This window comes from Heliangelus exortis, chromosome 15 (genome assembly GCF_036169615.1).
Source record: "Heliangelus exortis chromosome 15, bHelExo1.hap1, whole genome shotgun sequence".
Lineage (NCBI taxonomy): Eukaryota > Metazoa > Chordata > Aves > Apodiformes > Trochilidae > Heliangelus > Heliangelus exortis.
Window position 1 is genome coordinate 15,946,193 of NC_092436.1, and position 27,547 is coordinate 15,973,739.

The following is a 27,547-nucleotide window of genomic DNA, read 5'->3' on the forward strand; positions in this document are numbered from 1 at the left end:
ATTGTCTTGTCTGAAATGATGTGTTCTAGAAGCGCAGAAGGTGACCCCTTCCAGTGTAGAACGAGTTCTGGTGCTTCGTGACAGAGCTGGGACAATACAATTGAGGGGTAGTGTTGGAGACCTTTTTCTTTCTGAAATTGTGCGTGTTTCCTTTTAGGGATTGTGCTTTCTCATCCTCGATGAAAACCTGCTGTGGATTAGTAGCACAAGTCGGGTTGATACATTTTATTCAAGTATGATATTTCTTTTCTACTTTATTTTATTCTCTCAGTTCCCCTCTTTTGTGCAGTTCTTTATTCACCTTTCGTGAAGAAGTGGTAGTGTAAAATGGTATCTCAAAAGCAAAGCAAAACAAAAACTGTAACTCTAACTTTAGTCTGTATTTATTACATGGGGAGTATTGGCGCTTGTCTCGGGGAAGGAATGTAGCAGGGAAGCTTCGCCTAATTTAAGGGCAGGCAGTTAAATGTTTTTCGGTTTTCTCGGTGGTGACGGAAGAAAAAGGCTTGACTGGGTTTTCATAAAGAAGTGGAGGCGTAAAATGTTATCTCAAATGCAAAAGGACTTTCTTATTTTCTCTCCTTTCCCTTAGAGAGGTGCTTGGTTGATGTTGGTGAGGGGAGGGGATTTCCAATCCGTAAAGTTCAGTCTCTCGGTACTTTCTGTATCAGTCCTGGCTGCCAGGGTCCCTATCTGGTCTGGTGAGGTACATATGTAAACGAAACCATTAGGCACGTGAATAAAGTGCATTAACACGCTTACAAATAGACCAAGTAGTAGAAGTAGTTCAGGGTGAGCTATTATCTTTTGCTGTTCTACAGTACTCCGTTGAAATGTGTTTTTCAAAGATGATGATTTAGGAATGAGATTAATACTGCGTTAAAGAAATTGCAGTCCCTCACACCTTGGTTTCTGGAACAGAAACCATACGAGTCGTTTAAAATGTCAAATTAAGTAACTGCATATGTGTATTACGTTATACAATCCCTAGGTAGAATGGCGTATTTTCAAGGAAAATTACTGGTTATATGCAATTCACTTTCTCAGTATTGGCTGCACCTTCATGCAGCTTTAATGGTCTAGCCAAGAGCTCAGATGCTGAACTGAAACATTCCATTGCTTTTCTCCGTTTGAAAACGGAGAAAATTTTCCCGACAGCTTGTGTGGAGCCGAGTAGGTAATTTTGGGCAGGTGGAACCAGTCCCACCTTGTTAATCTTTCAAATGTCTGATCTCAGTCAGTTGTGGTTGGGAAGTTGATTTCCATCGTGTTCCGTGTGCAGTATTTAAGTAGAGTTCCAGCCCTTCTTGTTACTGAGCCTGATGCTTCCAGGTTCTCGGCGCGTTTCTGTCTGAGCAGTTTGAGAGTCGCGGTTTTATTGCTTTGGACGTTTTAATTTCTTTTGTTTGTGTAACGTATTCAAGCACGAGTGCGAGAGAAATTGCTGATGGGGATGGTTTCGAATCGGGATGAAAAGGCTGGAAATACTCTTTATGATGACACGTAATGTAGAAACCACACGTGCCATTTAGAAAAGCAGAGCTGAGAGGAAGCGAAGGAGGGAAATTTCCGGTCTTCATTTCAAGGAATATCTTCCTTGTTGTGTCAGTCTGTCGATGAGGATGTGGGGAATTAGTGCGGCTCTACGAAGCACTTTCAGTTTGAAACAAGAGTGAAGGAAAAATCCTTCAAGCACTGCTCCAAGAGCTGTTCTTTTCGTTACGGGGATCGCTGCTTTGCAGGAGCAGCTAAATGGCGACGAAAGGAATTCTTTTCTTTTTCCCTCGGCATTCAGAGTTGATTTTCCCTGCGCGGAATGGTCTCTATTCCCGCGAGCTGCCGGTGGCAGCGGAGGGTCGGGCAGCGCTGGGTGGGTGCAGTGCCGGGAGGAGGCTGCGGGTGCCGCTGCTGACCGAGGAGGAGCGAGAGGAAGGCCGGAGCGGTGCAGCAGCCCCGCCCGCTGCGGCCCGGCTCCATCGCTCGCTGGCTGGCTGGCTCGGCGGCCGGGCGGTCTGCGAGCGTCCCCCGGTGCGGAGCCGTGCTGCAGCGAGGCGGAGGGGAGCGGAGAGGAGGCGGGAGCGGGACCCGGAGCCCGATCGGAGGCGTTGTGAGCGGCGGAGGTGCGTGGAATGGCGGGGAGGCGTTGGGGCCGGCGGGAGCGAGCCCTGCTGTGGGGCGTGCTGGTGGCGGCGTGGGAGGCGGCGTGGGGCCAGCTGCGCTACTCGGTTCCCGAGGAGATGCCCAAGGGCTCGTTCGTGGGCGACGTGGCCAAGGACCTGGCGCTGGACCTGACGGCGCTCGGAGAACGCGGCGTCCGCCTTGTGTCTGAAGGCAGGACCCAGTATTTCGGTCTGCAGGGGAAGACGGGACATTTGGTGACAGCGGAGAGGATAGACCGGGAGCAGCTGTGCCGGCTGGTGGAGAAATGCGTGCTGCGGTGTGAGCTGATAGTGGAGGGGGAAATGAAGGTTTATGGGATCGAAATTGAAATCACGGATATTAATGACAACGCACCCAGCTTCAAGGAAACGGAGATGGAGGAGAGAATGAGCGAGACGACAACTCCGGGGTCTCGGTTTCCCCTGTCCGAGGCTCACGACCCAGACTTGGGTCAGAATTCTCTGCAGAGCTACGAGCTGAGCGGCGACGAGCACTTCTCGCTGGCCGTGCAGACGGGCCCCGGCGGGGATCAGCGGCCCGAGCTGGTGCTGGCGAAGGCGCTGGACCGGGAGGAGGCGGCGTTTCACGAGCTGGTGCTGCGGGCGAGCGACGGCGGAGAGCCGGCACGGACGGGCACGGCGCGGATCCGCGTGGCGGTGCTGGACGCCAACGACAACGCGCCCGTGTTCAGCGCGGCGGAGTACACGGTGCGTGTGGCGGAGGACGTGCCCGTGGGCTCCGTCCTCGTCACCCTCACGGCCACCGACGCCGACGAGGGCGTAAACGGACACGTCAAGTACTCGTTGAAGAAAGATTTGAACATGGCATCGCTGTTTTTCCAGTTGGACTCCGAGACGGGAGAGATCACGCTGTTGCGGAACCTGGACTTCGAAGAAGCAGACTCCTACGAACTAAAGTTGCAGGCTCGGGATGGAGGGGGCCTTTCCGACACAGCGAAAGTTTCGATCACCGTAGTGGACGTCAACGACAATGCGCCCGAATTGACAGTAACGTCTCAGCTGAGCGAGATCTCCGAGGACTCCCCAGCGGGAACGGTGGTGGCCCTGCTGCGTGTGCAGGACCGGGACTCGGGTGCCAATGGCCAAGTGCGGTGCTCGCTGGACAGCGGGGTCCCATTCCGTCTGGTGAAATCGCTTGACAATTACTACCGAGTGGAGACGTCTCGGGAGCTGGACCGGGAGAAGGTGTCGGAGTACAACGTGACGGTGCGGGCGGCCGACGGCGGGTCGCCGGCGCTGCGGAGCAGCGCGGTGCTGGCGCTGCGGGTGCTGGACGTGAACGACAACGCGCCGGTGTTCTCGGAGGAGCGGTACAGCGCGCGCGTGTCCGAGAACAACGCGGCGGGCGCGCTGGTGCTGCGGGTGCGGGCGTCGGACGCGGACTGGGGTGAGAACGCGCGCGTGCGGTACCGGCTGGTGGAGGGCCGGGTGCGGGGAGCAGCGCTGTCGTCGTACGTGTCGGTGCAGGCGGAGACGGGCGCGCTGTACGCGCTGCGCTCCTTCGACTACGAGGAGGTGCGCGAGGTGGGGCTGTGGGTGGTGGCGGAGGACGGCGGCGCGCCGGCGCTGAGCAGCAACGTGTCGGTGCGGCTGGAGATCGTGGACGAGAACGACAACGCGCCGCAGGTGCTCTACCCGCCGCCGGCCTCGGCGTCTTCGTCTTCGTCGCTGGGCTCGTTGTCGCCAGCGGGGTGGCCGGCGGTGGAGCTGGCGCCGCGGTGGTCGGAGCCCGGCTCGCTGGTGGCCAAGGTGGTGGCGGTGGACGCGGACGCGGGTCAGAACGCGTGGCTGTCGTACGAGGTGTGGAAGGCGACGGAGCCGGGTCTGTTCCGCGTGGGGCTGCACAGCGGCGAGGTGCGGACGGCGCGGTTCCCGCTGGCCCGCGACGCGGCGCGGCAGAGCCTGGTGGTGGTGGTGAAGGACCACGGGCGGCCGGCGCTGTCGGCCACGGCCACGCTGACGCTGGTGCTGGCCGAGAGCGTGGCCGAGCTGGTGTCGGAGCTGGGCAGCGCGGCCTCGGCGGCGGCGGCGGCGCCGGGCGAGGCGGCCGGCAGGCTGACGCGCTGGCTGGTGGTGGCCGTGGCGGCCGTGTCCTGCCTCTTCCTCGCCTTCCTGCTGCTGCTGCTGACGCTGCGCCTGCGGCGCTGGCGCCGCTCGCAGCAGCTGCTGGCGGCGGGCAGCGGCGCCTTGCGCGGCGTCCCGGCCTCGCACTTCGTGGGCATCGACGGCGTCCGCGCCTTCCTGCACTCCTACTCGCACGAGGTGTCGCTCACCGCCGACTCGCGCAAGAGCCACCTCCGCTTGTCGCCCGGCAGCTGCTGTGACACCCTGCCGGCCCGACCGCCGCCCGACGAGCCCGCGCCGCTGCTCGCCGAGGACCCTGACGGTGCCCCCTGCCCCCCCGACCCCACCGCCCCGACCCCGGTGAGTGCCTCTGACCGCCCTCTCCTGCCCTCCCTTTCTTGATCCTCTTTGTTGTCCATTCATCATCTCCTTTGCTGTTGCCTGAGGACTCCTGTGAATGGTGGCTCTTAGGCCTAGGTGTAAATTTTGCACTAGTGCACAGGAGTGATCCGTGTGTTTTGAGTTGCTCATGTGCTGAAGAAGTTTGATGTTGCTTTTGGAGCTAGTGCTTTGATGACTGGGACTTCACTTGGGCGTTTTATAGCTTGTGGTGTGTCGTCAGTTTCTATGGATCAGAGGTATGAGGGGTTTTCATAGAATCCTAGAATGGGCTGGGTTGGAAGGGACCTCAGAGCTCATCAAGTCCAACCCTTGCTCCACTCCCCCCGTGGTTCCCAGCCCATGGCACTGAGTGCCACATCCAGGCTCTTTTGAAATATCTCCAGGGATGGAGAATCCACCCCTTCCCTGGGCAGCCCATTCCAATGGCTGATCACCCTCTCCCTAAAGAAATTCTTTCTAATGTCCAACCTAAATCTCCCCTGGCACAACTTGAGACCTCTTGTGCCCTCTTGTCTTGCTGAGAGTTGCCTGGGAAAAGAGCCCAACCCCCCCCTGGCTCCAACCTCCTTTCAGGGAGTTGGAGAGAGTGATGAGGTCTCCCCTGAGCCTCCTCTTCTCCAGCCTCAACACCCCCAGCTCCCTCAGCCCTTCCTCACAGGACTTGTGCTGGATCCCTTCCCAGCCTCCTTGCTCTTCTCTGGACCTGCTCCAGCACCTCAATCTCCTTCCTGAGCTGAGGGGCCCAGAACTGGACACAGGACTTGAGGTGTGGCCTCACCAGTGCTGAGTACAGGGGTTTATGGGGTTTGCTGCTGAGTATCACAGGATGAATTTGAACGTGTCCTGGTGTTGTGTGTTGCACGTCGCCCACTTGATGCAGGCTGATGGTGTCTTTGAGCTTATACTTTGGTGACTGTGTCCTTATTGGCACTGGGCAACTTCTCTGCCTTGAGAATATTTTACATTTCTTTGAGTTACTGTGGTGAGCAGGTTAATCTGTTTCTGTGCATCCATGCTGGGACATTTTTTCTCTGCTAACGAGAAAGCATTTGCTGAGGTTCAGTGGTGTGTGACTGTGAGGGTGACTTTCCCATTGAGTGGTGTTTGTGTGCTCTGGAGAGCCACGTGGGAGGTGAAAAGTTTGCTCTGGGGTAATTTAGAAGGGATGAAATTGTTATGTTTAAGGGCTCAGTTTCTTCTTCTTGTCATATAGGACAGGAGTTGTGATTCTATGCATATTCCCTACTGTATTATCCAAGAAAAGTGAGGAACTATGGCTGTGGTCCTTGGTGTGAGCTTCCTGTGGTCTTTTATCCAGTTTGATGCCTTTCATGTTCATCTTCTGGAGTTGTTAGAGCCTGAAATGTTATTCTGATGCCTTCATTGTAGTTTCCCATTGTAGCTTTGTTTGCTAAGGGGGTCTGCAGAGGGTCCTAACTGTGGATGGTAGCCCTGAGAACATGAACAGATCTGTTAGATTTTTGAGGCTAGGGTAGAGTTCCCAGCCATACCTTGAAGATGGTCAACAGCAGGAAAATGTTTAAGGGCTCCGTTTCTTTTTCTTGTCATACAGGGACAGGAGTTGTGATTCTATGCATATTCCCTACTGTATTTTCCAAGGAAAGTGAGGAACAATGGCTATGGTCCTTGGTGTGAGCTTCCTGTGGACTTTTATCCAGTTTGATGTCTTTCATGTTTAAAGGGGCAGTTTTGTAATATCTCAGAAGCCTTAGCTTGAGGGAGAGGATTGTGTTATGGTGTTTTCACTTGTGGCTTATTTGTGGGAGAGCAGTGGGTGATGGATCAGATGACTGAGAGGTGATGACTGTGTCATTAACTGAATCCCTGTACTTGTGGTCCAGAGCAGGACTGTTGGAAACAATAACAGAAGATTGAGTTATGAATGAGTTCTGTGTGCTCTGGGGGATAAATTTTCTTGCCTGCAGTGAAGACTGAGATGTTCTCTTGCTGTGGTTATCTGGTGAGTCTGTCTCCTATTTGCTTTTTTGATTTAAGTTTTGTTGGCTTTTTTTTGGTTGTTTGGGGTTTTTATTTTCTTGTTCTGCAGTGTCCATCAGCAGAGATTCATTTAGCACTTGTCTTGTGTTGGTGCCTGTGGCTTATGCTACAGTGGGTGTGAAAGGCAGGAGATGTGATGGCATCATTGTGTTTTGTGATTGCTGGAGAGGAATAGACAGAAAACACCACCTTAGGAGAAGTTGATCCTCTGCAGGGCAGTACAAGGATGGCAGAATTTCTCCCTAGGCCATGGTTTTTATTTTCCAATGTTCCATTCTCTCTTGGATGATCACTCCTCTTGACTCTGATCACCCCCCTGAATAAGTCCACCAGATGAGTCTGGAGGAGTTTTAGTTTTGGCTGTCACCTTGCTTGGACCTCAGCTGCCAGAGTTGTATGTTCTTCATTTTGCTTTCCTAGTTGATGATTTTCACTGTGAAAAGTGGTGCAATTCTTACCTTGCTTGTTGTGATGTGGGAAGTGTGGGCCTCTGCGTGCCTGATAAGGTCTGAACATGGCACTGGAAGAAATGCTTGTTAAATACACATGATGGGAAATTAGTGGGAAGAAGTCAGGCAGGAAAAGAGTGGTGTGTGCTCCATCTGACTGGGAGGAGTGCTTTAATGTCATGCCTCATGCTGAGGCCTCTGCTACTTATACCAAGCTCCCTTTTCCCATATCCTGAAAGGGGATGAGAACCCTCTAACAAATTTGTCTGCCAGAAATAGTCATGGAAGTGGAAACATGTTTTATGGGTGCTATTTCTGGGAACTGCTCTGTGAAACATCATTTCCACATCCATGTGTTCTTCAAAGGCTGTGATGTGAATTTTCATCCTTGTTGTATTAAGCTTTTCTCAGTCTCAGCCAACCTTGGGATGTTATTGGTGTCTCTTGCACATATGAAATAACTGCAGCAGATGGGAGGATGCTTTACTCAGGAGTGTCTGGGCTTGGGGGCTGTTATCTGAGCTCTCTAGAAGAAGCTGGTTATTTTATGCACTCAAGGTTACTCCTGACTTTTAGTTGGAATGGATACAAACATTGCCTTAATGGCTGCAGTCATGTACCTTCCAAATTGCTCCTGTGCAGGATGGTGGTTTTTGAGCTGATAACAAACAACTGAATCTTTGACTGCACTGCATATTGACCTTTCCTCCAAGGACTGTGGTGAGGTAAGTTTATGTGTGCATCCATAATGTGGTATTTTTTCTCTACAAGGAGAAGCTTCTGAACCAATTTTCACAATGATGTCTGTCTGTAAAGTTAAGTGCACACTGAAGCCTTGTGTGTGCTCAGAGACAGGGTAGGTCGAATAGTTCTCTGTGGCACAGCCTGAAACCTCTGAAAAGTAGGTGACAGTGGTCAGGTAGGTTTCTCCTCTCTGTTACAGGGGTCTCATGGATGTGGTTCTGTGAACTTTTCCTGTGTTCAAAAGAAATTACTTGGAGAACTCTGATTGTGGTCCTTGGTGTCTGACACCCCCAGGTGTCTTTTTACCAGGCAGATCCTCTTCTTGTGAAGCTACTGCAGGTGACATAATCTGAAATGTTAAGCTCTGCTGCATTCATGTAGGTTTTCCATTCTTCCTTTGTTTCTTCTCATGTTCTAAAAGTAGGCCTCAGTTTGAGAGAGATTCTTTAAAAGTAGCAATCTGCTAAAATTATCAGGCTGGAGGAGCACTTTTCAGGCCTAACAAGAAATGCTCTTTTGCTTTTCACTGATACAAGGCCCAGTGTTGTGTATTTCCCATGGTTTATCTAAAGAGTGAGAATGGAGAGCAAGGAGGGTGAGAGTCTTCCAACCAGGAAAACTGGTGGGTCAGTGCATCTTTGGCTGGGCAATTGATTTTTCTGTCTGGTGCCCAGGAGCCCTGTTCCAATCATGTTTTCATTGTGGCTTCACTGAACATGAAGTCCCTCTGCCAATAAATTGTTTAAGCATAAGTGTGTGCCTAGAACAGTGATGGATGGGTAGAATGGCTTAAAATTTCTGTGTGGAACCTCCTTTATTCGTCCCTCTCTCCCTCGATTATTGTCATGTAGTGTTTCTTTGAGGCTTTGTTTCCTTGGAGGTTGATGTTCATCAGCCCCATTTTTTTGGATCATCCTTTTGAATTTGAAACTGGGAGTTTTGTGTTGCAGCAAAAACTTAGTTCAAGCGTGTGAGAGAGAATTTGAGGTGTGATGAGAAAAAGGCCAAAGCCAAACCCTCCAGTATGGAGTCCAAGGTAAAACTTGTATGGTTCTAGTTGGGAGACCCCAGCACCTTCCAATGAATAATTGTCAATGCTCGCAGTGAGGAATGAGACATTGCCTGTGGCTTCCTTCTGCAACGTTTCCTATTCAGGGAGTTCCTTGTGTTCCTTGTGCATTGCTTCAGGTTTTTTGTATTGCTTCTGTTTTTTTCCCTTTCTGGATCTCCTATGTGTGTGGTGTTGGTTCTAGGTACCAGGATATTTTCCACTGTGTGTTTGTGCCTCTTGCTCGTGCTACAGAAGGAAGACAGGATATGTGAGGTTGTGTTTCTGTTATGTTTTGTGCAGGGAGTGTAGATGAAAGCATGAACAGAGCTGAGGCTGCATCTCTGTGTAACAGTGCGTGTGAAAGAAGTGGGGAGGAGATTGTACCCAGTCTGTGCTGGGTGACTTGTACTTCAGCCATTGCTCACCCGTGTCCCTTAGAATCCTTCTGTTTCCTCTGAGAACAGTGGTGAGCAAACAACAGTCCCAGCCTTCCTTGTCTGATTGTGCTGCATCATCATCTCATTTGTTTTTACCAGTTTAGAGGGTCAGAAGCAAAGCTGGAAATTCCTTGTGCTTTGAAAGAGTACTCAGAGGAACTCTGTTGGCAGGGGCTGTGTAAAAAAAAGCTGATCCTTCCTCTACTTCTGATAGGCATTTAATTAACTATGGGGTTGTGGGACCAGGCATACCATTCGAGTTCCTTGTTCTCATGAATTTGGCCTAAAAAATATTATTCCAGCTGATCCATTCATATCTGAAGGCTTCTTATTTTACCTGGTGTGTTGTGATGAGCTCCAGCTCGCTGTCAGGGTGTCTGTTTTTATCAGGTTCTGTCATGATAAGACAAGACTCAAAACTGTTAAACTGAAAGAGAAGAGGTTTAGACAGTACACAAGACAGAAATGTTACACGATGAGCCCAGTGAGACACTGGACCAGGTTGCCATTCTGTGGCTGCATGGAGGAGTCAGTGTGGCTTTGCACTTTGACATTGTCAGCCCCTCAAGTCTGGAGATGCCAAAGAGTGAACTGCTCTGCATCAGAAACAAAATACAAGGATATTTTAGGTGAAGTATGATCACTGCTTTCTTACCTTAGAGCTATAGACAGTGCCTTTGAGATCATCTATTTCTCAGTGTAATTGTTCTCCCTGGAAGGAAAACGGTGGCACAAGTCTCAGAGATATAAATGAGTCAAATGAAAAAAAAAACCTGAGAAGATGGAAACCCCTTGCAAGCCCTCAAAGGGAAGGACTGAAGTGTCTTCTGCTTCATTCAGTTTCTGATTATTTACTGATGAATCCAACACGCTCCTTCCTGGTCTTTGTCCCATGTACGGAGAGAAGAAATTATTATAACGCCTTCCCCAGCTCTGCAGTACTGCATTGTTCCAATTGACCTGTTTACATCTCACTAAGAGACAGACAGAAAAAGCCGGTACCCCGATGCGGGCGATCAGGAGGCTGCGGTGCCGTGTGGGATCCTCCGGGTGCCGCTGTTGGCCGACGCGGAGCGGCGCTGGAGCCGCAGCCGCAGCCGGAGCCGCCGCAGCGTTCTGCCCCCGCAGGCTGCTCGCTCGCCCGGCGCCGGCCAGAGCGGCAGCGGCACGGGCAGCAGAGGCGAGAGCAGCGGCGTCCGAGCCCGGAGCTGCCTGCGGAGAGGGACTGGCAGGCAAGCAGAAAGGGCAGCGGCAGGAGGGAGGATCGCGGCGAGCTGCGGGGCCGAGCATGGCGTGCGGGGAGGGGCAGACGCAGAGGCCGAGGCCGAGCCGGGGGCGAGGAGCCGGGCGAGTGGTGCTGCTGCTGGCCGCCTGGCTGCTGGGCTTGTGCTGCCGGGCGGCGGGCGAGCGGATCCGCTACGCCATCCCCGAGGAGCTGGGCAGAGGCTCGCTGGTGGGGCCGCTGGCGAGGGACCTGGGGCTGAGCCCCGCCGAGCTGCCGGCACGCAAGCTGCGGGTGGTGTCTGCAGCCAAAAAGCAGCTGAAATACTTCTCGGTGAGCGAGGAGAGCGGGGAGCTGTACGTGAGCGAGAGGCTGGACCGGGAGGAGATGTGCGGCGAGGCGGCGTCCTGCTCCGTCAGCTTCGAGGCGCTGGTGGAGAACCCGCTCAACGTTTTCCACGTCCACGTCGACATCCAGGACGTCAACGACAATTCCCCGCGGTTCCTGCAAGACACTTTTCAGCTGGAGATAAACGAGCTGACTTCTCCCGGCGCGCGTTTCCACTTGGGCGCTGCCGAAGACCCGGACGTGGGCAGTAACTCGCTGCAGGGCTACGAGCTGGAGGCCAACAAATACTTCGAGGTGGAGGTGAAGGAGAGCGAGGACGGCAGCAAATTCGCGGAGCTGGTTCTGCGCCGAGCGCTGGACCGGGAGAGCGAGCAGAGCGTGCGGTTGGTGCTGACGGCGCTGGACGGCGGTGACCCGCCCCGCAGCGGCACCGCCCAGCTCTGCATCAACGTCACCGACGCCAACGACAACCCACCCGTGTTCGCGCAGGACCGGTACCGCGTGAGCCTTCGAGAGGACGCTTTGCCGGGCTCGACGGTGTTGAACGTCTCTGCTTCGGATGCCGACGCTGGCACCAACGCGCGCATCACCTACGGCTTCGGGAAAATGCCGACCAAGGTGCTTGAGAAGTTCTTGTTGGACGCGGAGACCGGGATCATCACGCTAAAGGAGGAGCTGGACTATGAGGACACGCGTGCTTTCATCCTGACAGTAGAAGCCAGGGACGGGGGAGGTCTCACGGTTCACTGCAAGGTGGAAGTGGAGGTGCTGGACGTGAACGACAACGCACCCGAAATCACGATCCTGTCGGTGTCGAGCCCCGTGCCCGAGGACGCCCCAGCAGGCACCGTGGTGGCCCTCCTGAACGTCAACGATGCGGACTCCGGGGAGAACGGCGATGTGCGGTGCGAGCTGTCGGGCGAGGCGCCGCTGTCGCTGGTGGCCTCGTCGGGCGGCTCGTACAAGGTGTTGACGGGGAGCGCGCTGGACCGCGAGCAGGCGTCGGAGCACCGCGTGAGGGTGGTGGCCAGGGACCGGGGCAGCCCGTCGCTGTGGAGCAGCGCGGAGCTGGTGCTGGAGGTGTCGGACGTGAACGACAACGCGCCGGTGTTCGAGGAGGCGGCGTACAGCGCGTACGTGTCGGAGAACAACGCGGCGGGCGCGGCGGTGGTGCGCGTGGTGGCGCGGGACGCGGACGCGGGCGCCAACGGGCGCGTGAGCTACTGGCTGGCGGGCGGCAGCGCGGGCGCGGCGCCGTACGTGTCGGTGGAGGCGCGGAGCGGCGCGGTGTACGCGCAGCGCTCCTTCGACTACGAGCAGTGCCGCGAGTTCACGGTGGCGGTGCGGGCGCAGGACGGCGGGGCGCCGGCGCGGAGCTCCACGGCGACGGTGCGCGTCTTCGTGCTGGACCGCAACGACAACGCGCCGCGGGTGCTGTGGCCGCCGGCAGGGACTGCGGGGCCGGAGCCTTCCTCCTCCTCCTCGTCGTCGTCGTCTTCGTCGTCGTCGGTGGCGTTCGAGGTGGTGCCGCGGTCGGCCGAGGCCGGGTACCTGGTGGGCAAGGTGGTGGCGGTGGACGCGGACGCGGGGCGCAACGCGTGGCTGTCGTACGAGCTGGTGCAGGCGGCGGAGCCGGCGCTGTTCCGCGTGGGGCTGCACAGCGGCGAGGTGCGGACGGCGCGGGCCGTGTCGGAGAGGGACGCGGCGAAGCAGCGGCTGGTGGCCGTGGTGAAGGACCACGGGCAGCCGGCGCTGTCGGCCACGGCCACGCTGCACGTGGTGCTGGCCGAGAGCTTGCAGGAGGCGCTGCCGGAGCTGAGCGAGCGGGCGGCGGGCGCCGACTCGCCGGCCGAGCTGCAGTTCTACCTGGTGCTGGCGCTGGCGCTGCTCTCCGCCCTCTTCCTGCTGAGCGTGGCGCTGGCCGTGCTGGCGCGGCTGCGCCGGGCCGGGCCGCCCGCCGTCCTGCGCTGCCTGGCCGCGCAGCGCTTCTCCGTGCCCGGCGCCGCCTTCCCGGCCGACTTCTGCGAGGGCACCTTGCCCTACTCCTACAACCTCTGCGTGGCGCCGGGACGCGCCCTGCCCGAGCCCGCTTGGCCGCCGCCGCCCGTGCCCAGCCTGCCCGCCGAGGAGCTGCTCGCCGGGGAGCCCTGCGGGGAGCGGAGCCCGAGCCCCAGCGCCGGACCGGCACAGCCGCCCGCCCGCCCCGACGCACCGCAGGTCTGTAAGCCCGAGCGCTATCGCTCTGCTCCTTCACCCTTCTTCTTTCCCAGCCTTTGCTCTGAGTGACTCTTCCTCTGGGTTTTTGGCCGGGGAGCCCTGGTGTGTGGGTCCGTGAAAGAATCTAGCGAGGTGGCTCCTTTCTTCTGAGATAGACGTGGCAGATCTGTTTTTCGGTGGTTATGAGTTCAGGTTGAGCTCCGTGGTTTTGTCTTGAACGTTTGTGTTGTAGAGAAATAATTTGGTCTAGAACGCAGAACGACTCCTTTCTTGTGAGTTAGAATTTTCAGTTCTGTTCTCGGTGTTGGCAGGTTCAGGCTGAGCCGAGAGGTTTTGTCTTGAACGATTTTGTTGTCTGAAATGATGTGTTCTAGCAGCGCAGAAGGTGACTCTTTCCAGTGTAGAACGAGTTCTGGTGTTTCGTGACAGAGCTGGGACAATACAATTGACGGGTAGTGTTGGAGACCTTTTTCTTTCTGGCATTGTACGTGTTTCCTTTTAGGGATTGTGCTTTCTCCTCCTCGATGAAAACCTGCTGTGGATTAGTAGCAGAAGTTGGGTTGATGCATTTTATTCAAGTATGATATTTCTTTTCTACTTTATTTTATTTCTCTCAGTTCTCCTCTTTTGTGCAGTTCTTTATTCACCTTTCGTGAAGAAGTGGGAGTGTAAAATGATATCTGAAAAGTAAAAAAAGCCCCCAAAGCAGACCAGAACAAAAAAACCCTATATAACTAAAACTTAGATATATTAGATGGGGAGTGTTGGTGCGTGTCTCCGGGAAGGAATGTATCAGGCACCTTTCGCCTAATTTAAGAGTAGGTAGTTAAATGTTGCACTTCTTTTCTCGGTGATGGCGGAAGAAAAAGGCTTGACTGGGTTTTCATAAAGAAGTGGAGGCGTAAAATGGTATCTCAAAAGCAAAAGGACTTTCTTATTTTCTCTCCTTTCCCTTAGAGAGGTGCTTGGTTGATGTTGGTGAGGGGAGGGGATTACCAATCCGTAAAGTTCAGTCTCTCGGTACTTTCTGTATCAGTCCTGGCTGCCAGGGTCCCTATCTGGCCTGGTGAGATACATATGTAAACGAAACCATTAGGCACGTGAATAAAGTGCATTAACACGCTTACAAATAGACGAAGTAGTAGAAGTAGTTCAGGATGTGCTATTATCTTTTGCTGTTCTACAGTACTCCGTTGAAATGTGTTTTTCAAAGATGATGATTTAGGAATGAGATTAATACTGCGTTAAAGAAATTGCAGTCCCTCACACCTTGGTTTCTGGAACAGAAACCATACGAGTCGTTTAAAATGTCAAATTAAGTAACTGCATATGTGTATTACGTTATACAATCCCTAGGTAGAATGGCGTATTTTCAAGGAAAATTACTGGTTATATGCAATTCACTTTCTCAGTATTGGCTGCACCTTCATGCAGCTTTAATGGTCTAGCCAAGAGCTCAGATGCTGAACTGAAACATTCCATTGCTTTTCTCCGTTTGAAAACGGAGAAAATTTTCCCGACAGCTTGTGTGGAGCCGAGTAGGTAATTTTGGGCAGGTGGAACCAGTCCCACCTTGTTAATCTTTCAAATGTCTGATCTCAGTCAGTTGTGGTTGGGAAGTTGATTTCCATCGTGTTCCGTGTGCAGTATTTAAGTAGAGTTCCAGCCCCTCTTGTTAATGAGTCTGATACTTCCAGGTTCTCTGCGCGTTTCTGTCTGAGCAGTTTGAGAGTCGCGGTTTTATTGCATTTTAATTTCTTTTGTTATTTGTGTAACGCATCCAAGCACGAGTGCGAGAGAAATTGCTGATGGGGATGGTTTCGAATCGGGATGAAAAGGCTGGAAATACTCTTTATGGTGACACGTAATGTAGAAAGCACACGTGCCATTTAGAAAAGCAGAGCTGAGAGGAAGCGAAGGAAGGAAATTTCCGGTCTTCATTTCAAGGAATATCTTCCTTGTTGTGTCGGTCTGTCGATGAGGATGTGGGGAATTAGTGCGGCTCTACGAAGCACTTTCAGTTTGCAACAGGAGTGAGAGAAAAATCCTCCAAGCACTGCTCCAAGAGCTGTTCTTTTCGTTACGGGGATCGCTGCTTTGCAGAAGCAGAGAAGTGGCGACAAAAGGAATTCTTTTCTTTTTCCATCGGCATTCAGAGTTGATTTTCCCTGCGCGGAATGGTCTCTATTCCCGCGAGGTGCCGGTGGCAGCGGAGGGTCGGGCAGCGCTGGGTGGGTGCAGTGCCGGGAGGAGGCTGCGGGTGCCGCTGCTGACCGAGGAGGAGCGAGAGGAAGGCCGGAGCGGTGCAGCAGCCCCGCCCGCTGCGGCCCGGCTCCATCGCTCGCTGGCTGGCTGGCTCGGCGGCCGGGCGGTCTGCGAGCGTCCCCCGGTGCGGAGCCGTGCTGCAGCGAGGCGGAGGGGAGCGGAGAGGAGGCGGGAGCGGGACCCGGAGCCCGATCGGAGGCGTTGTGAGCGGCGGAGGTGCGTGGAATGGCGGGGAGGCGTTGGGGCCGGCGGGAGCGAGCCCTGCTGTGGGGCGTGCTGGTGGCGGCGTGGGAGGCGGCGTGGGGCCAGCTGCGCTACTCGGTTCCCGAGGAGATGCCCAAGGGCTCGTTCGTGGGCGACGTGGCCAAGGACCTGGCGCTGGACCTGACGGCGCTCGGAGAACGCGGCGTCCGCCTTGTGTCTGAAGGCAGGACCCAGTATTTCAGTCTGCAGGGGAAGACGGGACATTTGGTGACAGCGGAGAGGATAGACCGGGAGCAGCTGTGCCGGCTGGTGGAGAAATGCGTGCTGCGGTGTGAGCTGATAGTGGAGGGGGAAATGACGGTTCATGAAATTGAAGTGGAAATCACGGATATTAACGACAATCCGCCCAGCTTCAAGGAAACGGACATGGAGGAGAGAATGAGCGAGACGACACCTCCGGGGTCGCGGTTTCTCTTGGCGGAGGCTCACGACCCGGATTTGGGTCGGAATTCTCTGCAGAGCTACGAGCTGAGCGGCGACGAGCACTTCTCGCTGGCCGTGCAGACGGGCCCCGGCGGGGATCAGCGGCCCGAGCTGGTGCTGGCGAAGGCGCTGGACCGGGAGGAGGCGGCGTTTCACGAGCTGGTGCTGCGGGCGAGCGACGGCGGAGAGCCGGCACGGACGGGCACGGCGCGGATCCGCGTGGCGGTGCTGGACGCCAACGACAACGCGCCCGTGTTCAGCGCGGCGGAGTACACGGTGCGTGTGGCGGAGGACGTGCCCGTGGGCTCCGTCCTCGTCACCCTCACGGCCACCGACGCCGACGAGGGCATAAACGGACACGTCAAATACTCCCTGAAGAAAAGAGCAGATACGGAGTCAGAGTTTTTTCAGTTGGACTCCGAGACGGGAGCCATCAGCCTGTTGCGAAGTTTGGACTTCGAGGAAGGGGTCTCCTATGAACTGATAGCACAGGCTCGGGACGGAGGGGACCTTTTCGACTCTGCAAAGGTCTCTATCACCGTGACAGATGTCAACGACAATGCGCCCGAATTGACAATAACCTCTCAGCTAAGCGAGGTCTCCGAGGACGCTCCGACAGGGACGGTGGTGGCCCTGCTGCATGTGCAGGACCGGGACTCGGGTGCCAATGGCCAAGTGCGGTGCTCGCTGGACAGCGGGGTCCCATTCCGTCTGGAGAAGTCTGTTCAGAATTATTACCGAGTGGAGACGTCTCGGGAGCTGGACCGGGAGAAGGTGTCGGAGTACAACGTGACGGTGCGGGCGGCCGACGGCGGGTCGCCGGCGCTGCGGAGCAGCGCGGTGCTGGCGCTGCGGGTGCTGGACGTGAACGACAACGCGCCGGTGTTCTCGGAGGAGCGGTACAGCGCGCGCGTGTCGGAGAACAACGCGGCGGGCGCGCTGGTGCTGCGGGTGCGGGCGTCGGACGCGGACTGGGGTGAGAACGCGCGCGTGCGGTACCGGCTGGTGGAGGGCCGGGTGCGGGGAGCAGCGCTGTCGTCGTACGTGTCGGTGCAGGCGGAGACGGGCGCGCTGTACGCGCTGCGCTCCTTCGACTACGAGGAGGTGCGCGAGGTGGGGCTGTGGGTGGTGGCGGAGGACGGCGGCGCGCCGGCGCTGAGCAGCAACGTGTCGGTGCGGCTGGAGATCGTGGACGAGAACGACAACGCGCCGCAGGTGCTCTACCCGCCGCCGGCCTCGGCGTCTTCGTCGCTGGGCTCGTTGTCGCCAGCGGGGTGGCCGGCGGTGGAGCTGGCGCCGCGGTGGTCGGAGCCCGGCTCGCTGGTGGCCAAGGTGGTGGCGGTGGACGCGGACGCGGGTCAGAACGCGTGGCTGTCGTACGAGGTGTGGAAGGCGACGGAGCCGGGTCTGTTCCGCGTGGGGCTGCACAGCGGCGAGGTGCGGACGGCGCGGTTCCCGCTGGCCCGCGACGCGGCGCGGCAGAGCCTGGTGGTGGTGGTGAAGGACCACGGGCGGCCGGCGCTGTCGGCCACGGCCACGCTGACGCTGGTGCTGGCCGAGAGCGTGGCCGAGCTGGTGTCGGAGCTGGGCAGCGCGGCCTCGGCGGCGGCGGCGGCGCCGGGCGAGGCGGCCGGCAGGCTGACGCGCTGGCTGGTGGTGGCCGTGGCGGCCGTGTCCTGCCTCTTCCTCGCCTTCCTGCTGCTGCTGCTGACGCTGCGCCTGCGGCGCTGGCGCCGCTCGCAGCAGCTGCTGGCGGCGGGCAGCGGCGCCTTGCGCGGCGTCCCGGCCTCGCACTTCGTGGGCATCGACGGCGTCCGCGCCTTCCTGCACTCCTACTCGCACGAGGTGTCGCTCACCGCCGACTCGCGCAAGAGCCACCTCCGCTTGTCGCCCGGCAGCTGCTGTGACACCCTGCCGGCCCGACCGCCGCCCGACGAGCCCGCGCCGCTGCTCGCCGAGGACCCTGACGGTGCCCCCTGCCCCCCCGACCCCACCGCCCCGACCCCGGTGAGTGCCTCTGACCGCCCTCTCCTGCCCTCCCTTTCTTGATCCTCTTTGCTGTCGATTCATCATCTCCTTTGCTGTTGCCTGAGGACTCCTGTCAATGGTGGCTCTTAGGCCTAGGTGTAAATTTTGCACTAGTGCACAGGAGTGCTCCGTGTGTTTTGAGTTGCTCATGTGCTGAAGAAGTCTGATGTTGCTTTTGGAGCTAGTGCTTTGATGACTGGGACTTCACTTGGGTGTTTTATAGCTTGTGGTGTGTCATCAGTTTCTATGGATCAGAGGTATGAGGGGTTTTCATAGAATCCTAGAATGGGCTGGGTTGGAAGGGACCTCAGAGCTCATCAAGTCCAACCCTTGCTCCACTCCCCCCGTGGTTCCCAGCCCATGGCACTGAGTGCCACATCCAGGCTCTTTTGAAATATCTCCAGGGATGGAGAATCCACCCCTTCCCTGGGCAGCCCATTCCAATGGCTGAGCACCCTCTCCCTAAAGAAATTCTTTCTAATGTCCAACCTAAATCTCCCCTGGCACAACTTGAGACCTCTTGTGCCCTCTTGTCTTGCTGAGAGTTGCCTGGGAAAAGAGCCCAACCCCCCCCTGGCTCCAACCTCCTTTCAGGGAGTTGGAGAGAGTGATGAGGTCTCCCCTGAGCCTCCTCTTCTCCAGCCTCAACACCCCCAGCTCCCTCAGCCCTTCCTCACAGGACTTGTGCTGGATCCCTTCCCAGCCTCCTTGCTCTTCTCTGGACCTGCTCCAGCACCTCAATCTCCTTCCTGAGCTGAGGGGCCCAGAACTGGACACAGGACTTGAGGTGTGGCCTCACCAGTGCTGAGTACAGGGGTTTATGGGGTTTGCTGCTGAGTATCACAGGATGAATTTGAACATGTCCTGGTGTTGTGTGTTGCACGTCGCCCACTTGATGCAGGCTGATGGTGTCTTTGAGCTTATACTTTGGTGACTGTGTCCTTATTGGCACTGGGCAACTTCTCTGCCTTGAGAATATTTTACATTTCTTTGAGTTACTGTGGTGAGCAGGTTAATCTGTTTCTGTGCATCCATGCTGGGACATTTTTTCTCTGCTAACGAGAAAGCATTTGCTGAGGTTCAGTGGTGTGTGACTGTGAGGGTGACTTTCCCATTGAGTGGTGTTTGTGTGCTCTGGAGAGCCACGTGGGAGGTGAAAAGTTTGCTCTGGGGTAATTTAGAAGGGATGAAATTGTTATGTTTAAGGGCTCAGTTTCTTCTTCTTGTCATATAGGACAGGAGTTGTGATTCTATGCATATTCCCTACTGTATTATCCAAGAAAAGTGAGGAACTATGGCTGTGGTCCTTGGTGTGAGCTTCCTGTGGTCTTTTATCCAGTTTGATGCCTTTCATGTTCATCTTCTGGAGTTGTTAGAGCCTGAAATGTTATTCTGATGCCTTCATTGTAGTTTCCCATTGTAGCTTTGTTTGCTAAGGGGGTCTGCAGAGGGTCCTAACTGTGGATGGTAGCCCTGAGAACATGAACAGATCTGTTAGATTTTTGAGGCTAGGGTAGAGTTCCCAGCCATACCTTGAAGATGGTCAACAGCAGGAAAATGTTTAAGGGCTCCGTTTCTTTTTCTTGTCATACAGGGACAGGAGTTGTGATTCTATGCATATTCCCTACTGTATTTTCCAAGGAAAGTGAGGAACAATGGCTATGGTCCTTGGTGTGAGCTTCCTGTGGACTTTTATCCAGTTTGATGTCTTTCATGTTTAAAGGGGCAGTTTTGTAATATCTCAGAAGACTTAGCTTGAGGGAGAGGATTGTGTTATGGTGTTTTCACTTGTGGCTTATTTGTGGGAGAGCAGTGGGTGATGGATCAGATGACTGAGAGGTGATGACTGTGTCATTAACTGAATCCCTGTACTTGTAGTCCAGAGCAGGATTGTTGGAAACACCTGCAGATTGAGTTATGAATGAGTTCTGTGTGCTCTGGGGGATAAATTTTCTTGCCTGCAGTGAAGACTGAGATGTTCTCTTGCTGTGGTTATCTGGTGAGTCTGTCTCCTATTTGCTTTTTTGATTTAAGTTTTGTTGGCTTTTTTTTGTTTGTTTGGGGTTTTTATTTTCTTGTTCTGCAGTGTCCATCAGCAGAGATTCATTTAGCACTTGTCTTGTGTTGGTGCCTGTGGCTTATGCTACAGTGGGTGTGAAAGGCAGGAGATGTGATGGCATCATTGTGTTTTGTGATTGCTGGAGAGGAATAGATAGAAACTTAGGAGAAGTTGATCCTCTGCAGGGCAGTACAAGGATGGCAGAATTTCTCCCTAGGCCATGGTTTTTATTTTCCAATGTTCCATTCTCTCTTGGATGATCACTCCTCTTGACTCTGATCACCCCCCTGAATAAGTCCACCAGATGAGTCTGGAGGAGTTTTAGTTTTGGCTGTCACCTTGCTTGGACCTCAGCTGCCAGAGTTGTATGTTCTTCATTTTGCTTTCCTAGTTGATGCTTTTTGCTGTGAACAGTGGTGCAATTCTTACCTTGCTTGTTGTGATGTGGGAAGTGTGGGGCTCTGCGTGCCTGATAAGGTCTGAACATGGCACTGGAAGAAATGCTTGTTAAATACACATGATGGGAAATTAGTGGGAAGAAGTCAGGCAGGAAAAGAGTGGTGTGTGCTCCATCTGACTGGGAGGAGTGCTTTAATGTCATGCCTCATGCTGAGGCCTCTGCTACTTATACCAAGCTCCCTTTTCCCATATCCTGAAAGGGGATGAGAACCCTCTAACAAATTTGTCTGCCAGAAGTAGCCATGGAAGTGGAAACATGTTGTATGGGTGCTATTTCTAGGAACTGCTCTGTGAAACATCATTTCCACATCCGTATGTTCTTCAAAGGCTGTGATGTGAATTTTCATCCTTGTTGTATTAAGCTTTTCTCAGTCTCAGCCAACCTTGGGATGTTATTGGTGTCTCTTGCACATATGAAATAACTGCAGCAGATGGGAGGATGCTTTACTCAGGAGTGTCTGGGCTTGGGGCCTGTTATCTGAGCTCTCTAGAAGAAGCTGGTTATTTTATGCACTCAAGGTTACTCCTTACTTTTAGTTGGAATAGATACAAACATTGCCTTAATGGCTGCAGTCATGTACCTTCCAAATTGCTCCTGTGCAGGATGGTGGTTTTTGAGCTGATAACAAACAACTGAATCTTTGACTGCACTGCATATTGACCTTTCCCCCAAGGACTGTGGTGAGGTAAGTTTATGTGTGCATCCATAATGTGGTATTTTTTCTCTACAAGGAGAAACTTCTGAACCAATTTTCACAATGATGTTTGTCTGTGCACACTGAAGCCTTGTGTGTGCTCAGAGACAGGGTAGGTCAAATAGTTCTCTGTGGCACAGCCTGAAACCTCTGAAAAGTAGGTGACAGTGGTCAGGTAGGTTTCTCCTCTCTGTTACAGGGGTCTCATGGATGTGTTTCTGTCAACTTTTCCTGTGTTCAAAAGAAATTACTTGGAGAACTCTGATTGTGGTCCTTGGTGTCTGACACCCCCAGGTGTCTTTTTACCAGGCAGATCCTCTTCTTGTGAAGCTACTGCAGGTGACATAATCTGAAATGTTAAGCTCTGCTGCATTCATGTAGGTTTTCCATTCTTCCTTTGTTTCTTCTCATGTTCTAAAAGTAGGCCTCAGTTTGAGAGAGATTCTTTAAAAGTAGCAATCTGTTAAAATCATCAGGCTGGAGGAGCACTTTTCAGCCCTAACAAGAAATGCTCTTTTGCTTTTCACTGATACAAGGCCCAGTGTTGTGTATTTCCCATGGTTTATCTAAAGAGTGTGAATGGGAAGCAAGGAGGGTGAGAGACTTCCAACCAGGAAAACTGGTGGGTCAGTGCATCTTTGGCTGGGCAATTGCTTTTGCTGTCTGGTGCCCAGGAGCTCTGTTCCAATCATGTTTTCATTGTGGCTTCACTGAACGTGAAGTCCCTCTGCCAATAAATTGTTTAAGCATAAGTGTGTGCCTAGAACAGTGATGGATGGGTAGAATGGCTTAAAATTTCTGTGTGGAACCTCCTTTATTCGTCCCTCTCTCCCTCGATTATTGTCATGTAGTGTTTCTTTGAGGCTTTGTTTCCTTGGAGGTTGATGTTCATCAGCCCCATTTTTTTGAGTCATCCTTTTGAATTTGAAACTGGGAGTTTTGTGTTGCAGCAAAAACTTAGTTCAAGCGTGTAAGAGAGAATTTGAGGTGTGATGAGAATAAGGCCAAAGCCAAACCCTCCAGTATGGAGTCCAAGGTAGAACTTGTATGGTTCTAGTTGGGAGACCCCAGCACCTTCCAATGAACAATTGTCAATGCTCGCAGTGAGGAATGAGACATTGCCTGTGGCTTCCTTCTGCAACGTTTCCTATTCAGGGAGGTCCTTGTCTTCCTTGTGTATTGCCTCTGTTTTTTTCCCTTTCTGGATCTGCTGTGTGTGTGGTGTTGGCTCTAGGTACCAGGATATTTTCCACTGTGTGTTAGTGCCTCTTGCTCGTGCTACAGAAGGAAGACAGGAGATGTGAGGTTGTGTTTCTGTTACGTTTTGTGCAGGGAGTGTAGATGAAAGCACGAACAGAGCTGAGGCTGCACCTCTGTGTAACAGTGCGTGTGAAAGAAGTGGGGAGGAGATTGTACCCAGTCTGTGCTGGGTGACTTGTACTTCAGCCATTGCTCACCCGTGTCCTTAGAATCCTTCTGTTTCCTCTGAGAATAGTGCTGAGCAAACAACAGTCCCAGCCTTCCTTGTCTGATTGTGCTGCATCATCATCTCATTTGTTTTTACCAGTTTAGAGGGTCAGAAGCAAACCTGGAAATTCCTTGTGCTTTGAAAGAGTACTCAGAGGAACTCTGTTGGCAGGGGCTGTGTAAAAAAAAGTTGATCCTTCCTCTACTTCTCATTGTCATTTAATTAACTATGGGGTTGTGGGACCAGGCATACCATTCGAGTTCCTTCTTCTCATGAGTTTTGGCCTAAAAAATATTATTCCAGCTGATCCATTCATATCTGAAGGCTTCTTACTTTTACCTGGTGTGTTGTGGTGAGCTGCAGCTCGCTGTCAGGGTGTCTGTTTTTATCAGGTTCTGTCATGATAAGACAAGACTCAAAACTGTTAAACTGAAAGAGAAGAGGTTTAGACAGTACTCAAGACAGAAATGTTACACGATGAGCCCAGTGAGACACTGGACCAGGTTGCCATTCTGTGGCTGCATGGAGGAGTCAGTGTGGCTTTGCACTTTGACATTGTCAGCCCCTCAAGTCTGGAGATGCCAAAGAGTGAACTGCTCTGCATCAGAAACAAAATACAAGGATATTTTAGGTGAAGTATCATCACTGCTTTCTTACCTTAGAGCTATACACAGTGCCTTTGAGATCATCTATTTCTCAGTGTAATTGTTCTCCCTGGAAGGAAAACGGTGGCACAAGTCTCAGAGATATAAATGAGTCATGAAAAAAAAAACCTGAGAAGATGGAAACCCCTTGCAAGCCCTCAAAGGGAAGGACTGAAGTGTCTTCTGCTTCATTCAGTTTCTGATTATTTACTGATGAATCCATCACGATCTTTCCTGGTGTTGGTCCCATGTACGGAGAGAAGAAATTATTATAACGCCTTCCCCAGCTCTGCAGTACTGCATTGTTCCAATTGACCTGTTTACATCTCACTGAGAGACAGACAGAAAAAGCCGGTACCCCGATGCGGGCGATCAGGAGGCTGCGGTGCCGTGTGGGATCCTCCGGGTGCCGCTGTTGGCCGACGCGGAGCGGCGCTGGAGCCGCAGCCGCAGCCGGAGCCGCCGCAGCGTTCTGCCCCCGCAGGCTGCTCGCTCGCCCGGCGCCGGCCAGAGCGGCAGCGGCACGGGCAGCAGAGGCGAGAGCAGCGGCGTCCGAGCCCGGAGCTGCCTGCGGAGAGGGACTGGCAGGCAAGCAGAAAGGGCAGCGGCAGGAGGGAGGATCGCGGCGAGCTGCGGGGCCGAGCATGGCGTGCGGGGAGGGGCAGACGCCGAGGCCGAGGCCGAGCCGGGGACGAGGAGCCGGGCGAGTGGTGGTGCTGCTGGCCGCCTGGCTGCTGGGCTTGTGCTGCCGGGCGGCGGGCGAGCGGATCCGCTACGCCATCCCCGAGGAGCTGGGCAGAGGCTCGCTGGTGGGGCCGCTGGCGAGGGACCTGGGGCTGAGCCCCGCCGAGCTGCCGGCACGCAAGCTGCGGGTGGTGTCTGCAGCCAAAAAGCAGCTGAAATACTTCTCGGTGAGCGAGGAGAGCGGGGAGCTGTACGTGAGCGAGAGGCTGGACCGGGAGGAGATGTGCGGCGAGGCGGCGTCCTGCTCCGTCAGCTTCGAGGCGCTGGTGGAGAACCCGCTCAACGTTTTCCACGTCCACGTCGACATCCAGGACGTCAACGACAATTCCCCGCGGTTCCTGCAAGACACTTTTCAGCTGGAGATCAATGAGCTGACTTCTTCCGGCGCACGTTTTTCCTTGGGCGCTGCTGAAGACCCGGACGTGGGCAGCAACTCGCTGCAGGGCTACGAGCTGGAGGCCAACAAGTACTTTGAGGTGGAGATGAAAGAGAAACAGGACGGCAAGAAGTTCGCGGAGCTGGTATTGCACCGAGCACTGGACCGGGAGAGCGAGCAGAGCGTGCGGTTGGTGCTGACGGCGCTGGACGGCGGTGACCCGCCCCGCAGCGGCACCGCCCAGCTCTGCATCAACGTCACCGACGCCAACGACAACCCACCCGTGTTCGCGCAGGACCGGTACCAGGTGAGCCTGCGGGAGGACGCGCTGCCCGGCTCGACGGTGTTGAACGTCTCGGCCTCGGACGCCGACGCAGGCACCAACGCGCGCATCACCTACGGCTTCGGGAAAATGCCAAAGAAGGTGCTTGATAAGTTCGTGGTGGACGCGGAGACCGGGATCATCACGCTAAAGGAGGAGCTGGACTACGAGGACATTCACATGTTCAGCCTAGAATTGGTAGCCAGGGACGGGGGCGGACTGGTGGCACACTGCGAAGTGGAGGTGGAGGTGCTGGACGTGAACGACAACGCGCCCGAAATCACGATCCTGTCGGTGTCGAGCCCCGTGCCCGAGGACGCCCCAGCAGGCACGGTGGTGGCCCTCCTGAACGTCAACGACGCGGACTCCGGGGAGAACGGCGATGTGCGGTGCGAGCTGTCGGGCGAGGCGCCGCTGTCGCTGGTGGCCTCGTCGGGCGGCTCGTACAAGGTGTTGACGGGGAGCGCGCTGGACCGCGAGCAGGCGTCGGAGCACCGCGTGAGGGTGGTGGCCAGGGACCGGGGCAGCCCGTCGCTGTGGAGCAGCGCGGAGCTGGTGCTGGAGGTGTCGGACGTGAACGACAACGCGCCGGTGTTCGAGGAGGCGGCGTACAGCGCGTACGTGTCGGAGAACAACGCGGCGGGCGCGGCGGTGGTGCGCGTGGTGGCGCGGGACGCGGACGCGGGCGCCAACGGGCGCGTGAGCTACTGGCTGGCGGGCGGCAGCGCGGGCGCGGCGCCGTACGTGTCGGTGGAGGCGCGGAGCGGCGCGGTGTACGCGCAGCGCTCCTTCGACTACGAGCAGTGCCGCGAGTTCACGGTGGCGGTGCGGGCGCAGGACGGCGGGGCGCCGGCGCGGAGCTCCACGGCGACGGTGCGCGTCTTCGTGCTGGACCGCAACGACAACGCGCCGCGGGTGCTGTGGCCGCCGGCAGGGACTGCGGGGCCGGAGCCTTCCTCCTCCTCCTCCTCCTCGTCTTCGTCGTCGTCTTCGTCGTCGGTGGCGTTCGAGGTGGTGCCGCGGTCGGCCGAGGCCGGGTACCTGGTGGGCAAGGTGGTGGCGGTGGACGCGGACGCGGGGCGCAACGCGTGGCTGTCGTACGAGCTGGTGCAGGCGGCGGAGCCGGCGCTGTTCCGCGTGGGGCTGCACAGCGGCGAGGTGCGGACGGCGCGGGCCGTGTCGGAGAGGGACGCGGCGAAGCAGCGGCTGGTGGCCGTGGTGAAGGACCACGGGCAGCCGGCGCTGTCGGCCACGGCCACGCTGCACGTGGTGCTGGCCGAGAGCTTGCAGGAGGCGCTGCCGGAGCTGAGCGAGCGGGCGGCGGGCGCCGACTCGCCGGCCGAGCTGCAGTTCTACCTGGTGCTGGCGCTGGCGCTGCTCTCCGCCCTCTTCCTGCTGAGCGTGGCGCTGGCCGTGCTGGCGCGGCTGCGCCGGGCCGGGCCGCCCGCCGTCCTGCGCTGCCTGGACGCGCAGCGCTTCTCCGTGCCCGGCGCCGCCTTCCCGGCCGACTTCTGCGAGGGCACCTTGCCCTACTCCTACAACCTCTGCGTGGCGCCGGGACGCGCCCTGCCCGAGCCCGCTTGGCCGCCGCCGCCCGTGCCCAGCCTGCCCGCCGAGGAGCTGCTCGCCGGGGAGCCCTGCGGGGAGCGGAGCCCGAGCCCCAGCGCCGGACCGGCACAGCCGCCCGCCCGCCCCGACGCACCGCAGGTCTGTAAGCCCGAGCGCTATCGCTCTGCTCCTTCACCCTTCTTCTTTCCCAGCCTTTGCTCTGAGTGACTCTTCCTCTGGGTTTTCGGCCGGGGAGCGCTGGTGTGTGGGTCCGTGAAAGAATCTAGTGAGGTGACTCCTTTCTTCTGAGATAGACGTGGCAGTTCTGTTCTTCGGTGGTTATGAGTTCAGGTTGAGCTCCGTGGTTTTGTCTTGAACGCTGGTGTTGTAGAGAAATAATTTGGTCTAGAAACGCAGAACGACTCCCTTCTTGTGAGTTAGAATTTTCAGTTCTGTTCTCGGTGTTGGCAGGTTCAGGCTGAGCCGAGAGGTTTTGTCTTGAACGATTTTGTTGTCTGAAATGATGTGTTCTAGAAGCGCAGAAGGTGACCCCTTCCAGTGTAGAACGAGTTCTGGTGCTTCGTGATGGAGCTGGGACAATACAATTGAGGGGTAGTGTTGGAGACCTTTTTCTTTCTGGCGTTGTACGTTTTTCCTTTTATGGATTGTGCTTTCTCATCCTCGATGAAAACATGCTGTGGATTAGTAGCATAAGTTGGGTTGATACATTTTATTCAAGTATGATATTTCTTTTCTACTTTATTTTATTTCTCTCAGCTCCCCTCTTTTGTGCACTTCTTTATTGGACTTCCTTGAAGACGTGGGAGTGTAAAATGATAGCTGCAAAGCAAAGCAAAAATCGTAACAATAACTCTAAGCTATGTATATTAGGTGGCGAATGTTGGTGCGTGTCTCCGGGAAGGAATGTAGCAGGGACGCTGCGCCTAATTTAAGAGCAGGCAGTTAAATATTGCACTTCTTTTCTTGGTGGTGACGGAAGAAAAAAGCTTGACTGGCCTTTCATAAAGAAGTGGAGGCGTAAAATGGTATCTCAAATGCAAATGGACTTTCTTTTCTCTGGTTTCCCTTAGAGAGGTGCTTGGTTGATGTCGTTGAGGG

General features: G+C 55.2%; 4 protein-coding genes across 4 annotated transcripts; all 4 read left to right on the forward strand.

The window, feature by feature from the left end:
- The first annotated feature begins 1,782 nt into the window (after positions 1 to 1,782).
- On the forward strand, positions 1,783 to 4,675 carry LOC139803080 (protocadherin gamma-A10-like). Its single transcript, XM_071758879.1, has one exon. The coding sequence runs from the start codon at positions 2,130 to 2,132 to the stop codon at positions 4,644 to 4,646; it is 2,517 nt and encodes an 838-aa protein (XP_071614980.1). The 5' UTR covers positions 1,783 to 2,129; the 3' UTR covers positions 4,647 to 4,675.
- Positions 4,676 to 10,634: 5,959 nt separating this feature from the next.
- LOC139803258 (protocadherin gamma-B5-like) lies at positions 10,635 to 13,212 on the forward strand. The gene has a single exon (XM_071759197.1). The coding sequence runs from the start codon at positions 10,635 to 10,637 to the stop codon at positions 13,200 to 13,202; it is 2,568 nt and encodes an 855-aa protein (XP_071615298.1). The 3' UTR covers positions 13,203 to 13,212.
- A 1,476-nt stretch (positions 13,213 to 14,688) lies between these two features.
- Positions 14,689 to 18,192, forward strand: LOC139803095 (protocadherin gamma-A10-like). The gene has a single exon (XM_071758932.1). The coding sequence runs from the start codon at positions 15,624 to 15,626 to the stop codon at positions 18,132 to 18,134; it is 2,511 nt and encodes an 836-aa protein (XP_071615033.1). The 5' UTR covers positions 14,689 to 15,623; the 3' UTR covers positions 18,135 to 18,192.
- Positions 18,193 to 24,082: 5,890 nt separating this feature from the next.
- Positions 24,083 to 26,656, forward strand: LOC139803259 (protocadherin gamma-B5-like). Its single transcript, XM_071759198.1, has one exon. The coding sequence runs from the start codon at positions 24,083 to 24,085 to the stop codon at positions 26,654 to 26,656; it is 2,574 nt and encodes an 857-aa protein (XP_071615299.1).
- Positions 26,657 to 27,547: the final 891 nt, after the last annotated feature.